At 44.3% G+C, this 15135-nt stretch overlaps 2 protein-coding genes and 1 long non-coding RNA gene across 5 annotated transcripts; 2 read left to right on the top strand and 1 right to left on the bottom strand.

Moving 5' to 3' along the window:
- Positions 1-2505: 2505 nt before the first annotated feature.
- vamp4 (vesicle-associated membrane protein 4) lies at positions 2506-10810 on the bottom strand. Of its 2 annotated transcripts, XM_041040853.1 has the most exons (9): positions 10596-10810; positions 9706-9854; positions 8777-8878; positions 7017-7063; positions 6769-6819; positions 6034-6134; positions 4327-4406; positions 4123-4174; positions 2506-4032 (listed from the first exon to the last, which is right to left on the bottom strand). In XM_041040853.1, the coding sequence occupies exons 2-9, from the start codon at positions 9706-9708 to the stop codon at positions 4007-4009; spliced, it is 462 nt and encodes a 153-aa protein (XP_040896787.1). In that variant the 5' UTR covers positions 9709-9854; positions 10596-10810; the 3' UTR covers positions 2506-4006. The 2 variants fall into 2 exon arrangements, with proteins under 2 accessions (XP_040896787.1, XP_040896788.1); XM_041040854.1 differs by lacking the exon at positions 9706-9854.
- LOC121183683 lies at positions 3509-9491 on the top strand. The gene is made up of 7 exons (XR_005894219.1): positions 3509-3647; positions 5119-5340; positions 6050-6187; positions 6295-6554; positions 6791-6865; positions 8254-8324; positions 8677-9491. It is a non-coding gene; the product is annotated as an uncharacterized LOC121183683 (long non-coding RNA).
- Positions 10811-11474: 664 nt separating the features above from the next.
- On the top strand, positions 11475-14574 carry rangrf (RAN guanine nucleotide release factor). 2 transcript variants are annotated; one of them, XM_041039503.1, is made up of 2 exons: positions 11475-11630; positions 11740-14574. In XM_041039503.1, the coding sequence occupies exons 1-2, from the start codon at positions 11514-11516 to the stop codon at positions 12385-12387; spliced, it is 765 nt and encodes a 254-aa protein (XP_040895437.1). In that variant the 5' UTR covers positions 11475-11513; the 3' UTR covers positions 12388-14574. The 2 variants fall into 2 exon arrangements, with proteins under 2 accessions (XP_040895437.1, XP_040895438.1); XM_041039504.1 differs by having other exon boundaries at positions 11555-11634.
- Positions 14575-15135: the final 561 nt, after the last annotated feature.

Here is a 15135-nt window from a genome sequence, read left to right as displayed (position 1 = left end):
GGTCTGTAACACTGAGCTCTCCTAAACAGCTCGCAGATATTTATACAATCTGGAGGGAAGGAAGGAGGGAAACAGGGGAAGAGAGGAGAGGTGAAAGGGAGGGAGGGAGGGGAGAAAGGGAGAAGGCTGGGGATCAGAGGCAAAAAGGGGGAGGGAGAGATGGGAGAGAGAAAGTAACAGGATGCTGGGTGTTTTTGGGAACGAAAACATCCCATTTTCACACAATCAGAGTGTGTTTGACTTTCTGCAAAAGCTGGTTTCTGGATTCCAGTATAACAGCTCTCTGTCATGCTTTCAGCATTCACCCCGTATCACGCCTTAATTCATTCATATTATACCTGTAAAAACACTCCCTGATATGCATGATGCCGTCTAGTACGCCTAAGGGAGATTTGGCTGACATTTGGCCCCAGCATGGCAGGGAAAGCTGGGCCTCGTTGGATTCAATTACCTCCTGAGGAGCCAGTGTCCTCTTTCATATCGGTAGGGGGCCAGAAAAGTGACGCAAGCAGCCAATGAGGGCCGTCATTACAGTTACAAGTCAATCAATGACCAGGTACCTGAGGCTGACCCCCGCTGTAGACTGGGTCCTCTTCAGCTGAGTTTGGGGTTTGTTGTGGACAAAGTGTGTGTGTGTGTTTTCATGCTGCATGCTCCACTCGCTCACTTTTAAACTTATATTTAATACAGCTTGAGAGAGTTGTCGGGAGCCATCTGTGTCTGAGCTCGCTTCCTTTCGCCCGCCGCCCGGGCAGATTAGTGGCAGTCCGTCCTCTCTCTCGTCTCTTTGCTTTAACACAATATCACTGAGCGGCAGGCCTCCGAGGCTCGCTCCCGCAGTCATGCGATACGGTGGATGAGCGCTTGTTTATTTTCAGAGAGGCAGGATGAAAGATTTGAAAGCGAGACACTTGCTCAAAGATACGTGTAAACCGAGCAGGTGAGCAGACACATGCACCCAACAATCCTCAGCTTTACAGCTCTCAGCTTTCCCTCATACCCTGCTTCTTTGATTTGGGGTGTGGTGGGGGGTTCTGTAAATCTCTCTCTCTCTCTCTCTCTCTCTCTGTAAATCTCTTCAACACTTCCTTTCCTCATGTCTCCTCACTTCTGCGTGCATTCCATGCTTCTCGTGCATCCATCTCTTGCTGACCTGCCAGGCCACCCCCAAACCCTAAAACATCACCTGACACAGATGCTTCACTCCAGGGAGGCCAGAGGGCAAGTGGGGCGAAGGGGGGGGGGGCAAAAATGACAGAGAGAGTGAAGAAAGAAGCTCCTGGGGAAGTAGGAGGGGTGAGAAAAAGGTAAACTGCACAGAGGGAAAAATTGAGAAAAGCATGTGTGTCTAAAAATATCACTGAATCTAAATATCACATGTAGATGGTCTGGAGATTTATCCTCTACTTCCTCTAGCTACTGACACATCTCCACTGGACAGGATGTGTGTGTGTCTGACTAATGCTGGTTGGCACACTGTCCACTCTTCTCAATTGTGAGCTTAATTCACTTTTATATGACTCATATAACCAAAGCTATGCCCGGAATCTTAAGTCATCCAGTATGAGCCCCTAACGGACGACCAAAACAACCTCCGCTGCCAGTGTGGGTGTGTCTGCAAAGGCAGAAAGGATGAAAATGTCTCCCAGTGCACAGACACACAGTGCAGTGTGACAGGAAATGATTTCTTTTCCTTCGCATGTGTATGGACAAAGAGTCAGAGGGAAACTCGAGCCTCTAGCCACCAGTTTGCGGTTGAACGAAATGACCTGTGTCTGCCAGCGACATATGTTGTCTGTGAGAGCTGTAACATTTTACAACCACTTGTCCAACCAGGACTTTACTGCCTTTGATTTCACCGCAATTGAGCAGGACCCAGGCACCAACCAATGGCATGTAAGGCTTTTCACCGCGGCTATATCAACAGTTAAACAAGAGTGTGTGAGACGAAATGACCTCTTTATCTTCAAAGCTGGACTGAAGCAATCACCCCCTGCTGCGTGCACCAGCGATGAGCGCAGACTGGAAGGCCATCTGACACAGATCAATGAAGTGAAAGACCCGTGTGGGCAATTTCATTTCTCCTCCGGGCGGTGCTGGCCGAGCAAAAGGGCAAGAGCTGTCAGTGTGTGTTTGCGTCTACCGTCCTTTGAGGACCAGAGCAGCGGGTCTGTCAGAACAATAACTGTCCACAGGCTCCAGTCCCTCCAACTTTAAGTGCCATCCTGGGAGTCCACGCTGTCAGTGAAGTCACAGGCCAATAAAATGGTCGGGTAATGAGAGGAGATTAAAGAAAGCTCAGAGAGCGCGAGGATATCCAGAGTGGTCAAGAGTGGAGGGATGGCATGACGATTAGTTTTCTCCCTCCTCACCTCCCTCCGGTCATCTTTCTTTCCATCGAGCCCTCAGTCTTTCTCTTTCTCAGTTTCTTCTCTCAAGTTTTCCGCTGATTGCTTTCACTTGTGTTTTTTATGATTCGGTCAATCACTTCAGACCACACCTGTACCCTTTAAAATCACTTTATTTCAGAGCAAAAAAACAAAAGGATCAATATATCGCAGTCTTCCAATGCAATGCCAGAATATTTGTACATCATTACAGAATCAATATTTACAGCTAAAATAAATTACATTAAGATAAAATAAAATGACAATGTCAAGTTTTGTTGTATTTTACAGTTAATTAATCCAGACACAGTGACACTTACGTTTGTTTCACAGCTCCACTTTAAACTTGCATCACTTAAATTACCCCTCTTTGAATGTGATGTGACAGTACAGAGAAATAAACTGTCCCGTCGGCGGCGATGGGAAAACCAGCATTCATACAAAGCACCACAACGAGCGACCAGCAGAAATAAAGACTTAAGAGTAGTGGGAAAAAAAAAAAAAAAGACAGAAGCGGTATTAACAGAACCATCTGCAGAGTGAGAGGCAGTTTAATGTCACTAGCAGGAAAGTAGGACAGCCGTGACCAAACCGGCCCAGAGCTCAGCACAACTGAGGAGGAAGGTGAGAAGTTTCGAGTGAGGAGACATTCATAATCAGGACGTTTTGGTTTGACATGGTCCTGCTGTACAGTATAACCAGCTATCGAGGGGGGGGCGAGGCGGAAATGGAAATTTATGGAGTAAAAATAATGTTAGAAAGCAGGATGTTGGCCTAACATAATGGCATTTCCCTTTTCCGATCATCTGTGCAGATGAGGGAACGTATCTGATAAGTGAAATTTCTGTCGGAAAGCCTGTTTGATGACTAAAAGAGGAAACCACCTTCGACTGTGCACGTGAACCTCAGATGTTCCCTCGCCTCGCGTCAGACAGAGAAACGTGCTCGTGTTCACAGAATGTTCTCTTTAAACGTTCTCATCGTCTGTGTTTCAGAGCGAGAGAGCACACGAGGAATCATGGGTAGACATCTGAGGTTCATTCGGTGGATGTTACAGCGTCTTTATATGAGGCTGCTGCAGAAGATTCAGACCAGCTAAACTAAAAATCGACAGTTGCCATGGATTGCCTGCCTTTACAATATCTATCTATGTTATGTAATTTGCAGGACCCGGAGTTTCCCTGTTGACAAGGCAAAGCCAGGGTCCAACATGTGATATGTGCCGTGGAATGGACCACTCCTTCACACTGAGGGCTGAGAGTAAGTGTTTTCTCCTAAACTGCATTCAAATATCTCCCCAACCCTTACCCGCTGTGTTCCCCTTTCTGTAGCTAGGTTTCGAAGCCAGGGATCAAACCGAGCCTTAGGACTGATCTCACAGCAGATTTCAGAGGAAATGCCAACAATAAGATCTGTACTAAGGGCAAGTTGAGGCCAGATCCTTGAGGGTACACGGGCTGATACTAAGGAGGGTGTGGGGGGGTTGGCTGGCACCCCCTAGCTGGAGTGGAGAACTGTGTGCAGAGGAGAGAGTGAGAGAAAGAGAGAGAGAGAGAGAGAGAGAGAGAGAGAGGAAGAAGAGGAAGAGGAGGGTTCTTTCCCATCTTCCACGTCAGACACTAGCGATATCGCAGGATCACTGGTACTGAAAGAGATAAGATGAAGAGAGGGAAAATGTAATGAGAAGTTCAGGACGTTATGTAAACAGTGCTGAGGTGCTTAGTCTGATACTCACTGATGATAATGAGCAGGAGCGCGATCACAACCAAGGCGATAATCATCTTCATCTGTGGAAGAAATGACGCACGTTAAACACGCCCCTCGTAACGCTGAACGACTGTGAGACTAGGCAGGCCGCGGCGCAAACGCAAACAGAATGAGAGATGTAGTGAAGGTGTCACAAACTTAGAAGCACACACTCGTAAAACTGACAGCCCACCTTCATGTCTCTCCACCACATCCTCCTGTGCAGCTGTTTGGCTCGGCTACTGAAGGCAGACGCGTTGTCTGATAGGCTCTCTGTAGCGTCACGTGACCGCAGCACAGACGAGGACACGTGAGGAGGGGGGGAAAAAAAACAAAAAACCATCTGTTAATCAGCAGGTAAACAATAACATCACTATTGTTTTCACTTCGATGTTGGATAATGTGACTGTCTGGCCCTGCGTGGAGCATGTGCAGTTATAACGTGTTAGAGTTATGTAAGTCTTAGCTCTGCTGGTGAGATCACTCCCATGACTTTTCAAAAGTGAACTTTACTGGCATGAAATGTTAAACAACGAGGTGCCAAATTTATATGCGGCGGAGGAAAAACACATTTCCTCCAGCCTCCTCCCTCCTGTCCTTGTTGTGATACCCCTCTCCAAACGGCTCGCCCACTCTCTGCTTTGTCTCTCTGTTTCTTGGATACTGTTGTCAGCCTGATGTTTATGCATGTTAACAGGAAGGTTACAGCTCCCTAGCGTGCAGCGCGATACTTGTCCAAGCCCCTGTCCCTCTTTGGACTCTTTTTGTGTCTGTCATGTGTCTGCTGTTTCCATGTCCATGTGCCTGTTAACGACCTGGGGCTACTACAAAGGGAAGCGCCCAGACGAGGCTTCTGAGAAGATGCTTGTTAATCCTGTGGAATTTAACAACAGGTTACCTGCACATGGGTCAGAGAGCAGCCTGCAAGTGTCCATCACATGATATCATATTCACACGCAAACACACACAAACAAATGTGTTCCAGATGTGCGTCATTGTCTTGGTTGGCTGATCAACATGACAGAGACAAGCAGTTATACAACATCTGCGCAGATGTGATCATGAGGCCTAATAGATTGGCAACAGCCACAAGCATCTTCAGCCTCATCTCTTCATCAGTGGAGGAGGAGGAGAAGAAGAAGAAGAAGAAGAGAGCCCGTGCGTGTCCTGGTGAAAGCCTCGCATGTGTGTAAAGTTGTGTAACAGGGTGAGCTAAACACATTTCACACACCTGTTTACACCCAGTGAGGAAAAGAGGAGCTGTGTGAATGAGAGTGTAAGGCCTGTGAAAGGCTTTCAGACACACACCTGGTAAAACTCTAAACCTGGACATATCATTTGCACCTTTAAAGTGTACTCAGTGTATTTACATGCAAGCATCTGCGACCACGCACACTGTAAATCACATCCACTCAGCCAGAACACTCTGCCGTCTCTTTGGACAGAGGCCCTGAAATATTTCATGCAGATAGCCGATAATTTGTTTGGTCTTGCTTCAATTTGGACTTTTTTACTTGTAGAACATTTCTATGCTAAAAATATTCAAAGTTTGTCCCTCATCCAAGCAGGTTGGAGATCTAACCAGAGATTTTTAATAATATTACAGTTAAAGGCAAAACCTGGCCAAAGGATTTAGGATCACTGGATTTCATTGGCAAATGTTTTTCTTTTAAATTGGATGCAAATTGCAAAAATTATGCCATTAATTTAAGTAAATAATCCCATATACAGTGAGGGTAATGATCCTAAGAGCCATGTGCAAACCATCAGTGAGCTACCTGTGGAAAAAAATGTTTTAAATAAGACTGATGAAACTTTCCCTGCAGAACTTGTGTTAGCTTCACTTTTTTTCAGTCATCAAAACACACACACACACACACATTGTCCCTGTGTGACTTACCCGACTTGTCCTGCAGGTCGTCGAGACGTTCGCCCCTCTCTATCACTTTGGAGATGTTCTCCTGCATCACATCGATCACCTCATCGACCTGCGACTGCACCCTGAGGACGCAGATTGGTCACAAACAACAGGCCCGAGTCATAAATCACAAAAGGTAAGAATTTGTCAAGCGTTCTGGGGTTTTTTTTTTGGTAACCTGCCACAACACAAAGCACCTGTTTTTCCAACAATATCCTCTTCTCTATATCTGTCCTTGTCCAGTTGCCAGGCAATAAAAAGCCTGTCAAATAGCTTTCAGCCTCACTGTGACCTGCCTGCACCGGCTGAGTATCTCCAGAATTCTGTTCAAATCCTGTTTTATTCAGGTGACTCATGCCAGAGTGTGGCATGACAACACATTACCCTTCAGTCACTCATATTTCAAAGCAATGAAGCCATGAAAGGAGCGTGGAGAAACAACTCTGGGTGCCAGACTGCCTCAACAATGACCTCTTCTGTTCTCTGCCTGTCTGTGACTGGAGGTTAGTGTGGAAACAGACTGCAGAGGGACTGAGAAGTCCTGGGAAGGTTACACAATAACCTGCAAACGACAGGTTCTCTTACACAATCCGCTAACAGCTTCTGGTAAACATGACCAGCCACAGTTACATAATACCAACACCAAAACTGGTGTGCTGGTAATATAGCTCTGACCTTTTAGCCTTTAGCTGTTACGAGGAACGTGTTTGTACTTACTGCTTGATTTTGTCATTCTGAGGTCCAAACCTGGGTCCTGTGGGCCCTCTCCTGGAAAACAGACGTTGACGAAGCCAAAATTACCAATTTAATGAAGGTATTTTCTGCTGTAGCATCTTATTCTGCTGTTGATGTTGGCTACTCTGCTTTAACAGCTATCCATGTTAATATTATTGCTTTAAACCCCCATTTATTGTTGCTCTCATAAGCTCAGTGCCTGACTGAAAGATGTCCTTGCAAAGACTCACAGAAAGAAGTCTTCCTCCTCGTCAGAGTCCTCCTCCAGCAGGTTCCTCTGTAAAAGAGGACAAGGTCAGAAGTCAGATGAGGTTAAGCTCTGGATATTGAATGACCACTATCTCCTATTCAAAGAACATCCTTTGAGGGGAGCTGGGAATACTGGGGCAGTGGGGCCAGTGGCAGTGTTGGGACTGGGAACCATAAAACTGATTTTCACACCAGTCCACATTTCCACTGGTTTTGTGTTTACCTGATAACAGCTTTGGGTTTAGGCCACCTACAACATGTCACTGATTCCTCGGTTGTGGGCAGAGGCTAAAGCGTTTAACCGGCCAGACAAAAGTATTTAAGAGCTTGAAATGTTTCCAGATCAGGATCAAACCAGCTCCAGTATCAAAATCTTGTCAGTTTCTAGGCACAGTCACAGTACATTCCTGGCATTCACAGCTAGTGCTGCTGATAGGGAGGCAAAAACTTACTTCACTAACTCCTGCAGATGGCATATAGCTGATGTGCAGATCAATAGATGCTTTTTCCGTCTGTTTTCAGGAGGCAGATATGGCCAAAAGCACTATTATTATTATAGTGCACTTATGATATGAAGACTAACAATAGAGGTCTGTTGTCTCTGTTCTACTTGCTAATCCCCAATAAAAGCTCTTCCTCCTCTTCTCTCTGAGACTCCTAAACCTCCAAAAGGACAATCAGTGTATTGAGAATCCAAAATGGACCTTCAGACTCAGGTGAAAGAACAGAAAGACATTTCTGCGTAGATTATCTCACAAAAACCAACTCCTATTCATAGAGAATTTGTGAGGACAGCTGCGTTAAACTCTCACAGGAGGAGAACTGGACCAGGAGGAGACAGTGAGAGTCTGTTTTTCATTGGATGGCAGACAGCAGGACTATATTCACTGCCACTGGGAAAGAAAGGTTATTCATCTTTACTAGAGAATTTTTAAGGATGGCAGAAGGCATGGCATGCCTACGGGATGCTGGTCCATTAGTTTGGGAGCAGCATTAATCACATTTGAATTACAGGGGAAAGCCAGTGGATGTCCTGTTAGGTGGACAACGGCCAACCAATGCCATGCCAATATAGACATTTATTTTCTTGTAAATACACTGTCATCTGCAAAAAAGCTGAAGGGATGGTGGCCACATGATCATAAAGAACTTTATAAGTTGAGGCACTAACAGTCTCCTTCTGTATAACCTCTTTTTTTTTTTCTTTCCACCGTCTAGGATGGGAAACATGAAGGGAGCTGTTAGCTATTATCAGAGGACAGGAGGTTGGGCACTAAAGGGGAAGCATGGTAGGTGGAAAGGATTATTTCGTTCTCCCCGTAAGCTTAGCTTTGATCCCAGTTCAACACATAAGCCAGCAATATTACACAGAGGAAACAGAGGACTGAATAAAGAGAAGCATCAGCGACAGGACAGGGAGGGTGGAGGTAGGTCGGTGGGGATCATCGCGTTGATTAAAAGCAGACACTTGGCCACAGGAGCTTCTTCACTTTACCCTCCTTGAATTCCCCATTACGGCAAAATCTGTGTCTTCAATCTACATCTGTTTTTGACTATAATGGCTGTTTAAACTGACCTAACTTCTATGATTACAGTGTAAAAAGTGATCAACACTTTAATATACAGCCTTATTTTTCGCAGGGATCGCCAGCCTGACAGTTTTCGACTATCCCCTGCTCCCTGATGATGGTGTGAGGCAAAATCCCTCCAAGCACCAGCTCTCCCTCCATCTGGGTCTCACCCTCTCACTGCGAATAGATCCCGTGACCTCGTCATCGTTGAGGTGTCGTTTAAACTTGGGGGGCATGTTGGCTTCAGGCTGCTCCTCCCGATCTGGCTCCCTCTGCAGGACAGGAGGAGAAGAAGTTTAGCAACAGTCACACACCTGCTCTGAGCAACAATGGTCCTGCTGATAATAATATTGGTATGTGGAAGTAAGTAATTTGAATTGCAGGCATAACCACAGCCAGGTCTTGCCTGAGAGCAGAACACAGAGAACAAAGGAAGAAGTGTTTGAGCTGAGTGAGACTCTAAATCTAAACTCTACTCATGACAATAAAATTCACTGGCTTAGTAATGATTTCATAAAGAAGACTGGTCATCATCGAGCGATCTGAGGAAGATTCTATCCCCAGCTCTTCCTGTTAAAGAGGCTGACTTTGTTATTAGTCACAGAGCTGATTTCTTTCATTTCCTCTGCAGCCTAATTTTCAAATGGAACATTTTAATAAAGTGGCTCTTTTATTGTGCCTGCTCTCTTTAAAGTAACAGCTTAATACCTTCTCAGTAAACAAAACTTTAGAGCATATTAAGATATCCTATTAAGATGTCTTAATTTGTAATATTTCTGCTGTGAGCAGTCAGTAAGGCTCACTAGCTATGAAAGGAAATGTCATCATTGCTGTGTGTGCCTTTGGATGAAAATGTCTATGATGTCGGATGTGGAAAACACACTGTTCTTCCAGTTATACCCCCTTGAGTCTGTGTTTGGGTGTTACATGTTCCAAACTGTGTGACAAAACACAACAGTGCCTCAGTAAAGTGCATCTGAAACACTAAGCTGAACAACATCTGATCCCCAGACCCTACTGTAATCACCGGGGGAAAGTCTCACTCATACACACACATACACACACACCACCTCTCTCAGTCCAACAATACAACTTATACCATTGAATCCAGTTCAGTCTGACACTGTGGCTTTCTCAGCAGCGTCCGTTTCTGGCACTGCTGTAGGAAAAAGGCCTGTCAGTGGCCAGGAGAGGAGAGGAAGTTTCCAGTAAACAGAGGAGGAGAGAAGCAGGGGACAAGGCTCTTGTCTGAAGCAGCGACAGCATGAAGAGAGACAGAAAAAGAAAGAGAAGAAGCCAAGTCTAACATGTTAGGGCTAACAAACAAGTCTGTTACAACAGAGGAAATTTAAAAGGTACAATCCATTAAAACCTGTACTGGATTCATCTCAGTTGATTAATAACTTGGGAATTAAAATTTCAGACTGTGTGAAGTCAAGTTAGCGTCTCGGTCAATTTACGGATTGCACCTTTAAGCAAAGACTAAAAAAGGAAACATACTACAAAAATACTAAGAAGACAGGCATAAGAGAGGGGGGAGGAAATGCTATAACATTACTTAAGCCAAACTAATCAATATCGAACAAGAGAGAAAAAGAAGATGGTGCCTTCAATAAGTCAAGTAAAGCTCTTTTGAGCTGAGTATTGTTTTTTTTTTCTATTTCTAATGTGATGGCTTTAAGGTCCAAATAAAAACTCAGAGGAGTTGGTACTGAAAATGGGACTGGCATCTCTGGAGCACAGATGTAATTAGCCGCTTACAGCTAGCTGCCGGTTAGCCTGAGCTAAAAACCAAATACCTCAGAATGTCGCTGGCTGCCACACTTAGATCAATACACCGATACACCGCGATAATTAAAGTAAAAACTACCATTACAAACGCCAACATTTCTAACTACATGTTAATTTTTACTGTTACAGGCAGGCCGCTTGGTTCGCTGACAAATTTAGCTACCCAGCTAAGCTAAGGATGCTAACGTGGCTAGCTACCTGCTGCTTTCCCACAAGATCCGATGCTCGATGCTGGTGGACACAAACACGCAGGGACTCGGGTATTAATCCGGGGGTTTTCAAGGTTTTAAGTGGCTTTTACGGATTCGTGTGACTCATTTCAAACGCCGTCCAGACGATGAGACGGGATTATCATTGTGGATGCTAGCAGTCCGCTTGTCTATCCCCAGTCTGAATCAGCTGACCGGGAAATGAACACAAACAGCTGGAGGAGGAGGGGGAGAGAGGACCGCTGCAGATGTTTGACAGCGTGAGGAAATATTTTACTTCGTCGTCGTTTTTAATATTTAAGCAGCAAATATTCCAACTCCTCATAGAAATACACAACTCTCAGGCACTACTATATATAAATAGGTACTACTACTGTTGTGCCTATTTATACTGTAGTAGTAGAGCACTACTATTACTGTATATTATACTATACACACGTTTATTGAAGTCAGCCCTCTCCTTATACTTTACTTATTTCCACTTTATGCTACTTTTTACTTCATTTCCACGGCATGTTGGTATTTTTACACCGTTTAATTTATTTGGCAGCTGTAATTTCTGCGAATCACGAAATATGATAAATTTTATAAAATACTTGCTCAGTTGCCAGAAATTAATCTGCCTGACAGTGTATATATATTAAAATTGGCTTCACCTCAACCAATTGCAAAAGTACTCAAGTATTATAATACGTATTTGGTATGCCACTCAGTTTTTCTTCGTATAAGTACTGTTATCTTTGAAGTTTTAAGCATACGATAGCTTGTAGACTAATATTTATGTAATTTTACTTTTTGAATTGCATGACTTTTATTTAGAATGCAGAATTTGGACGCTGTTGTCCGTAGATTTACATAAACAGAATATCTGAGTCCTTCTTCCACCACCACCTGTCTGTCAGGGTGGATGTCTGCCTCGCCTGTAGATGGCAGCAGCGCGCCTGACGTGGGTCTAACCTTGCTAAAATTAGACGAGAAGAAGAAGAAGACAAACTTTTTACCGGAAAAGAACACATGCACAGAAGTAGGTAAGCCATATGTTTTATCAAGCTATATATACAATTGTGCTATTTCCGGATTTTTTTTATTTTTTTTTTTAAGTTTCTGTATCTCTTTTGTTTCTGTAACTGCAGGTAGTTGAAACCAGACCTCGCGCTGGTTGCTGTTCCTCCAGAGCTGCTCACAGACCTCACGGAGAGATGCAGAGCGCCGGAGGCAGCGCCGATCGGCCTCATCCTCTGTTTGGAGGAGCGCTGTCAGCTGTCATCCCCCACAGTGCCACAGACACCAGTGAGCTGAGGGAGATCCCGGACAACCAGGAGGTGTTTGCTCACGCGCACACCGACCAGAGCCTCATAGTGGAGCTGGTGGAGTACCAGGGCCAGGTGGCAGACGAGGACTCTGCCAGGTATCACTTTGAGGACATCGCAGGCAGCAACAAAGCTCTGGAGCCAGGTGCTTTTGAAGTGACCAGTGTCGTGGCTCTGCCCAAATCTGACCTGTCCCTGTCAGAGTGCAGCTCAGCCTGGGTGCTAACTGGGACGCAGTGTGTTTCCAAGTTCAATGAAGAGGCGAGGAATACGGTGACCCTCCACCTGGGTGTGTTCCGTCTGCCACAGTTCACCACAGACATCCTGATCACCTTCAATGACCCGCAGAGCATCAACCCTGACAGCAGCAGTGCTGCTGCTGTGGAGACACACAGGGCGCCATGGACCGTGCAAGACTTCCACCGCTTGTTGCAGACTCTGACTCTTCACAACCCTGGGCTGTTTGGATAGAGTAGCTGCGACTAACCTCAGCTGATTACGTTTAGCCTTTCTCTATGACACAGGCAGGCTACATTAAAACCTTGCAGGCCCCATTAGAATTTGACCGGCAGTATGCTTTGGGTCCCAGCCCAAAAGTTTTGGAAGATATTCCTTAGAGCTTATGTTCTGCTTTTGTCGTTGTCTTTGTTTTAGCAATTAAAAGAAAAACAAACTGAAAACCAATCAGATAAATATGTGTGTTTTCGTGGTTACGCACGCAGACACATTCAGCTAACTAATACCAGCCTTGCCAGTATTTGTAATCCACAAACCCTACAAACTACTAGACATTCATTTAATAACACCCAACTTGTGCTGCACTGCTCAGATTTCCATATTTTTTTTTACAGAGGGTAATAAAAACATGCAAGTGATAGCAAAGGTCAAAGCAGAGGTCAGAAGGTTATGGGTGAAATGAGATTCTACATATAATATCCCTCTGGTGCAGTTAAAGTGCAGGTATTATTCATGGATTCTCAGTGTCTTCAGTGGGACTCGGGTTTGGTCATAAACAATGAAAACTGAGAGGACGAGTCCCAGCAGGAATATGTATTAGGTCAACTGTTTCCATCATTTACTGCAGTGGTCTCATGGTGGAGTAATTCATTAGCCTGAACCTTGGAAAAAATAAGAGACACTTCATTTAAGGTGAATTTAGTGAGGTACAAAATTTATGGAATGGAAAATGGCTTTTATTAATGGTTGCTTTGAAGTTAAAACCATCCGTTTTGACTACACAATAGAAGCCATTTTCCCTCCGTTACATCTGCTCCTATTTGAACAAAAAATGGTTTTAACTTGAGTCTGCTGTTAAATAAGACTCACTTCCGCAGGGGAATTCAGGTAAGTCTTGCGTAACAAAGGAAGAGGAAGCACAGTCTGTCTCCTTAAAGCCACATCAAACCCTCCTCATCCTCTGGTGCAATCATGATGGATTAAGATCTCATAAAGCCAGGCATCCTTTCCTCTCAGCGATCCCAGTGTAGCACATTCCTTCATTAACCGCAGCATCAACAGAGTCACAACAGCAAAGTCTCCTTCTGACTACCTTGGATAAACATGCTGTTATTGGTTCTGTTTGCAGTAAAGTCTACAAACATCCTGTCTTTTAGACCTGATGATTGTTTGGGAAATGGCATTTGACTTGGAGGTCACGTCAGGAGACAATTTTCCAAACACTGTGGACTTAAAAGCTTTCTCCAGCTCCTGTAAACAGCCTACAACAGAGTTGCTCCTGGGCTACTTACAGTGCAGTGGTCTCAAACTTTTTGCATAATGATACTTGTCATGTGCAGATGCACATACAGAATAGTGAACAAAAGAACGAGTGTTTCTTTCTATGTTGTTTCATTTGGGGGAGAAAAACAATTTTAGTGACCTCTTGTTCTTGTAAAAACATCTTCCTTGTATCTCTGTTGGCTTTAGTTTTTTTTAGTTTGGCTATTTATGAAACATATATGTAGAGATCTCATGGGCTCTGTGTATGCAGCATATTAAAAACCAGCTATATCATAAGTTTTATCACATTTTTGTCTAATGGAAGCATGTAGTACTGCTGGTGAGGTTGACTCATGTTTATCCAGACATTGTACAAAGTGGAGAATGTCATTAGAATAATGATGGTAAACTGCTGTTAAGACAGGAGTCAGAGTAGCCACAAAACAACAGCATGTTCTTTAATCCAACTCCTTCTTAGGTGACAATGTAATATTATTTAAATCCTCTGAAAAGCCGTAGGCAGTACCTGTGAGGGCCCCACTGCAGGCTACAGCACTGACAGTAACAGTGTTTACTCTGAGTCACAGAGGAAAACTGAGGGATGCCTCCATACTGATGTCTTTGACCTCTAGTGACCTGAAGTCTGGCACTCATCTTCCACATTCTGCTAAAAAAAAACTTGGCTGACAGGTAAAGTGACATCTTACTGATGAAGACAAATACAGCTTTCCTGTTCCTTTTCACAACAACTGGCTACTTCCTGACAAGTCCCTAAACCAAACTAGAGGCCCAAGGAAACATCATTCCAAACATTTCATGACCTACAGCAGCTCTTTTTTTTGTCAAGAAGTGTTGCTTTTCAACAACCAGGTGTAATCAGTCTTGGATATAGTAGATGAAATATTCAATAAAACACACAAAATGACTTGTCAGTAAGAACACCTTTCAACTGTAAGACTTTTTCTTTCTGTATTCCTGTCTTCCTCACAGGATGTGTGGACTCGTGCATTTTCAGTACATCTGGGATGCATCAGTCACAGGTGTATGCATAGTTCCTGTTCAGAGACGTCCAGCTCCGGGGTCATTTATTACCCAAACTCCCCTGTTATCACTGTTGTGTTTTCACTGAACACCCCCCTTTTCTCCTTCAGAGACCCTTTCCTCCCACACCCACAACCCATGCCCCACCTCCCCTCTCACTGGACTCCAGCCTGAGCAACCCTTTGCTTCCCTCGCCACGTTCAGGAGCCAGTCTTGGCTGCAGTGTGGTCTGCTGCTCTCATCAGGACTCTGGAGCTCCTCTTTTTTATAATTTATGCTTTTCTCCAGGTCTATCTTTGTCAGTCTTTGGAAGCAAGAACTCAAAAGTTTGTCTCTGAGTATCCACTGTGGAACAATGAAAACGTTTTGCAATAATTTCTGTTATCTTTCCATATTAACCGGAGGAATATTTTTAAAGTGCTTAACTGACAGAAATTCTAACGACAAATCTGTGGTTAG

The sequence above is a fragment of the Toxotes jaculatrix genome, chromosome 6 (assembly GCF_017976425.1).
Source record: "Toxotes jaculatrix isolate fToxJac2 chromosome 6, fToxJac2.pri, whole genome shotgun sequence".
Taxonomy (NCBI): domain Eukaryota; kingdom Metazoa; phylum Chordata; class Actinopteri; family Toxotidae; genus Toxotes; species Toxotes jaculatrix.
This window is presented reverse-complemented; position numbering and strand designations above follow the sequence as displayed.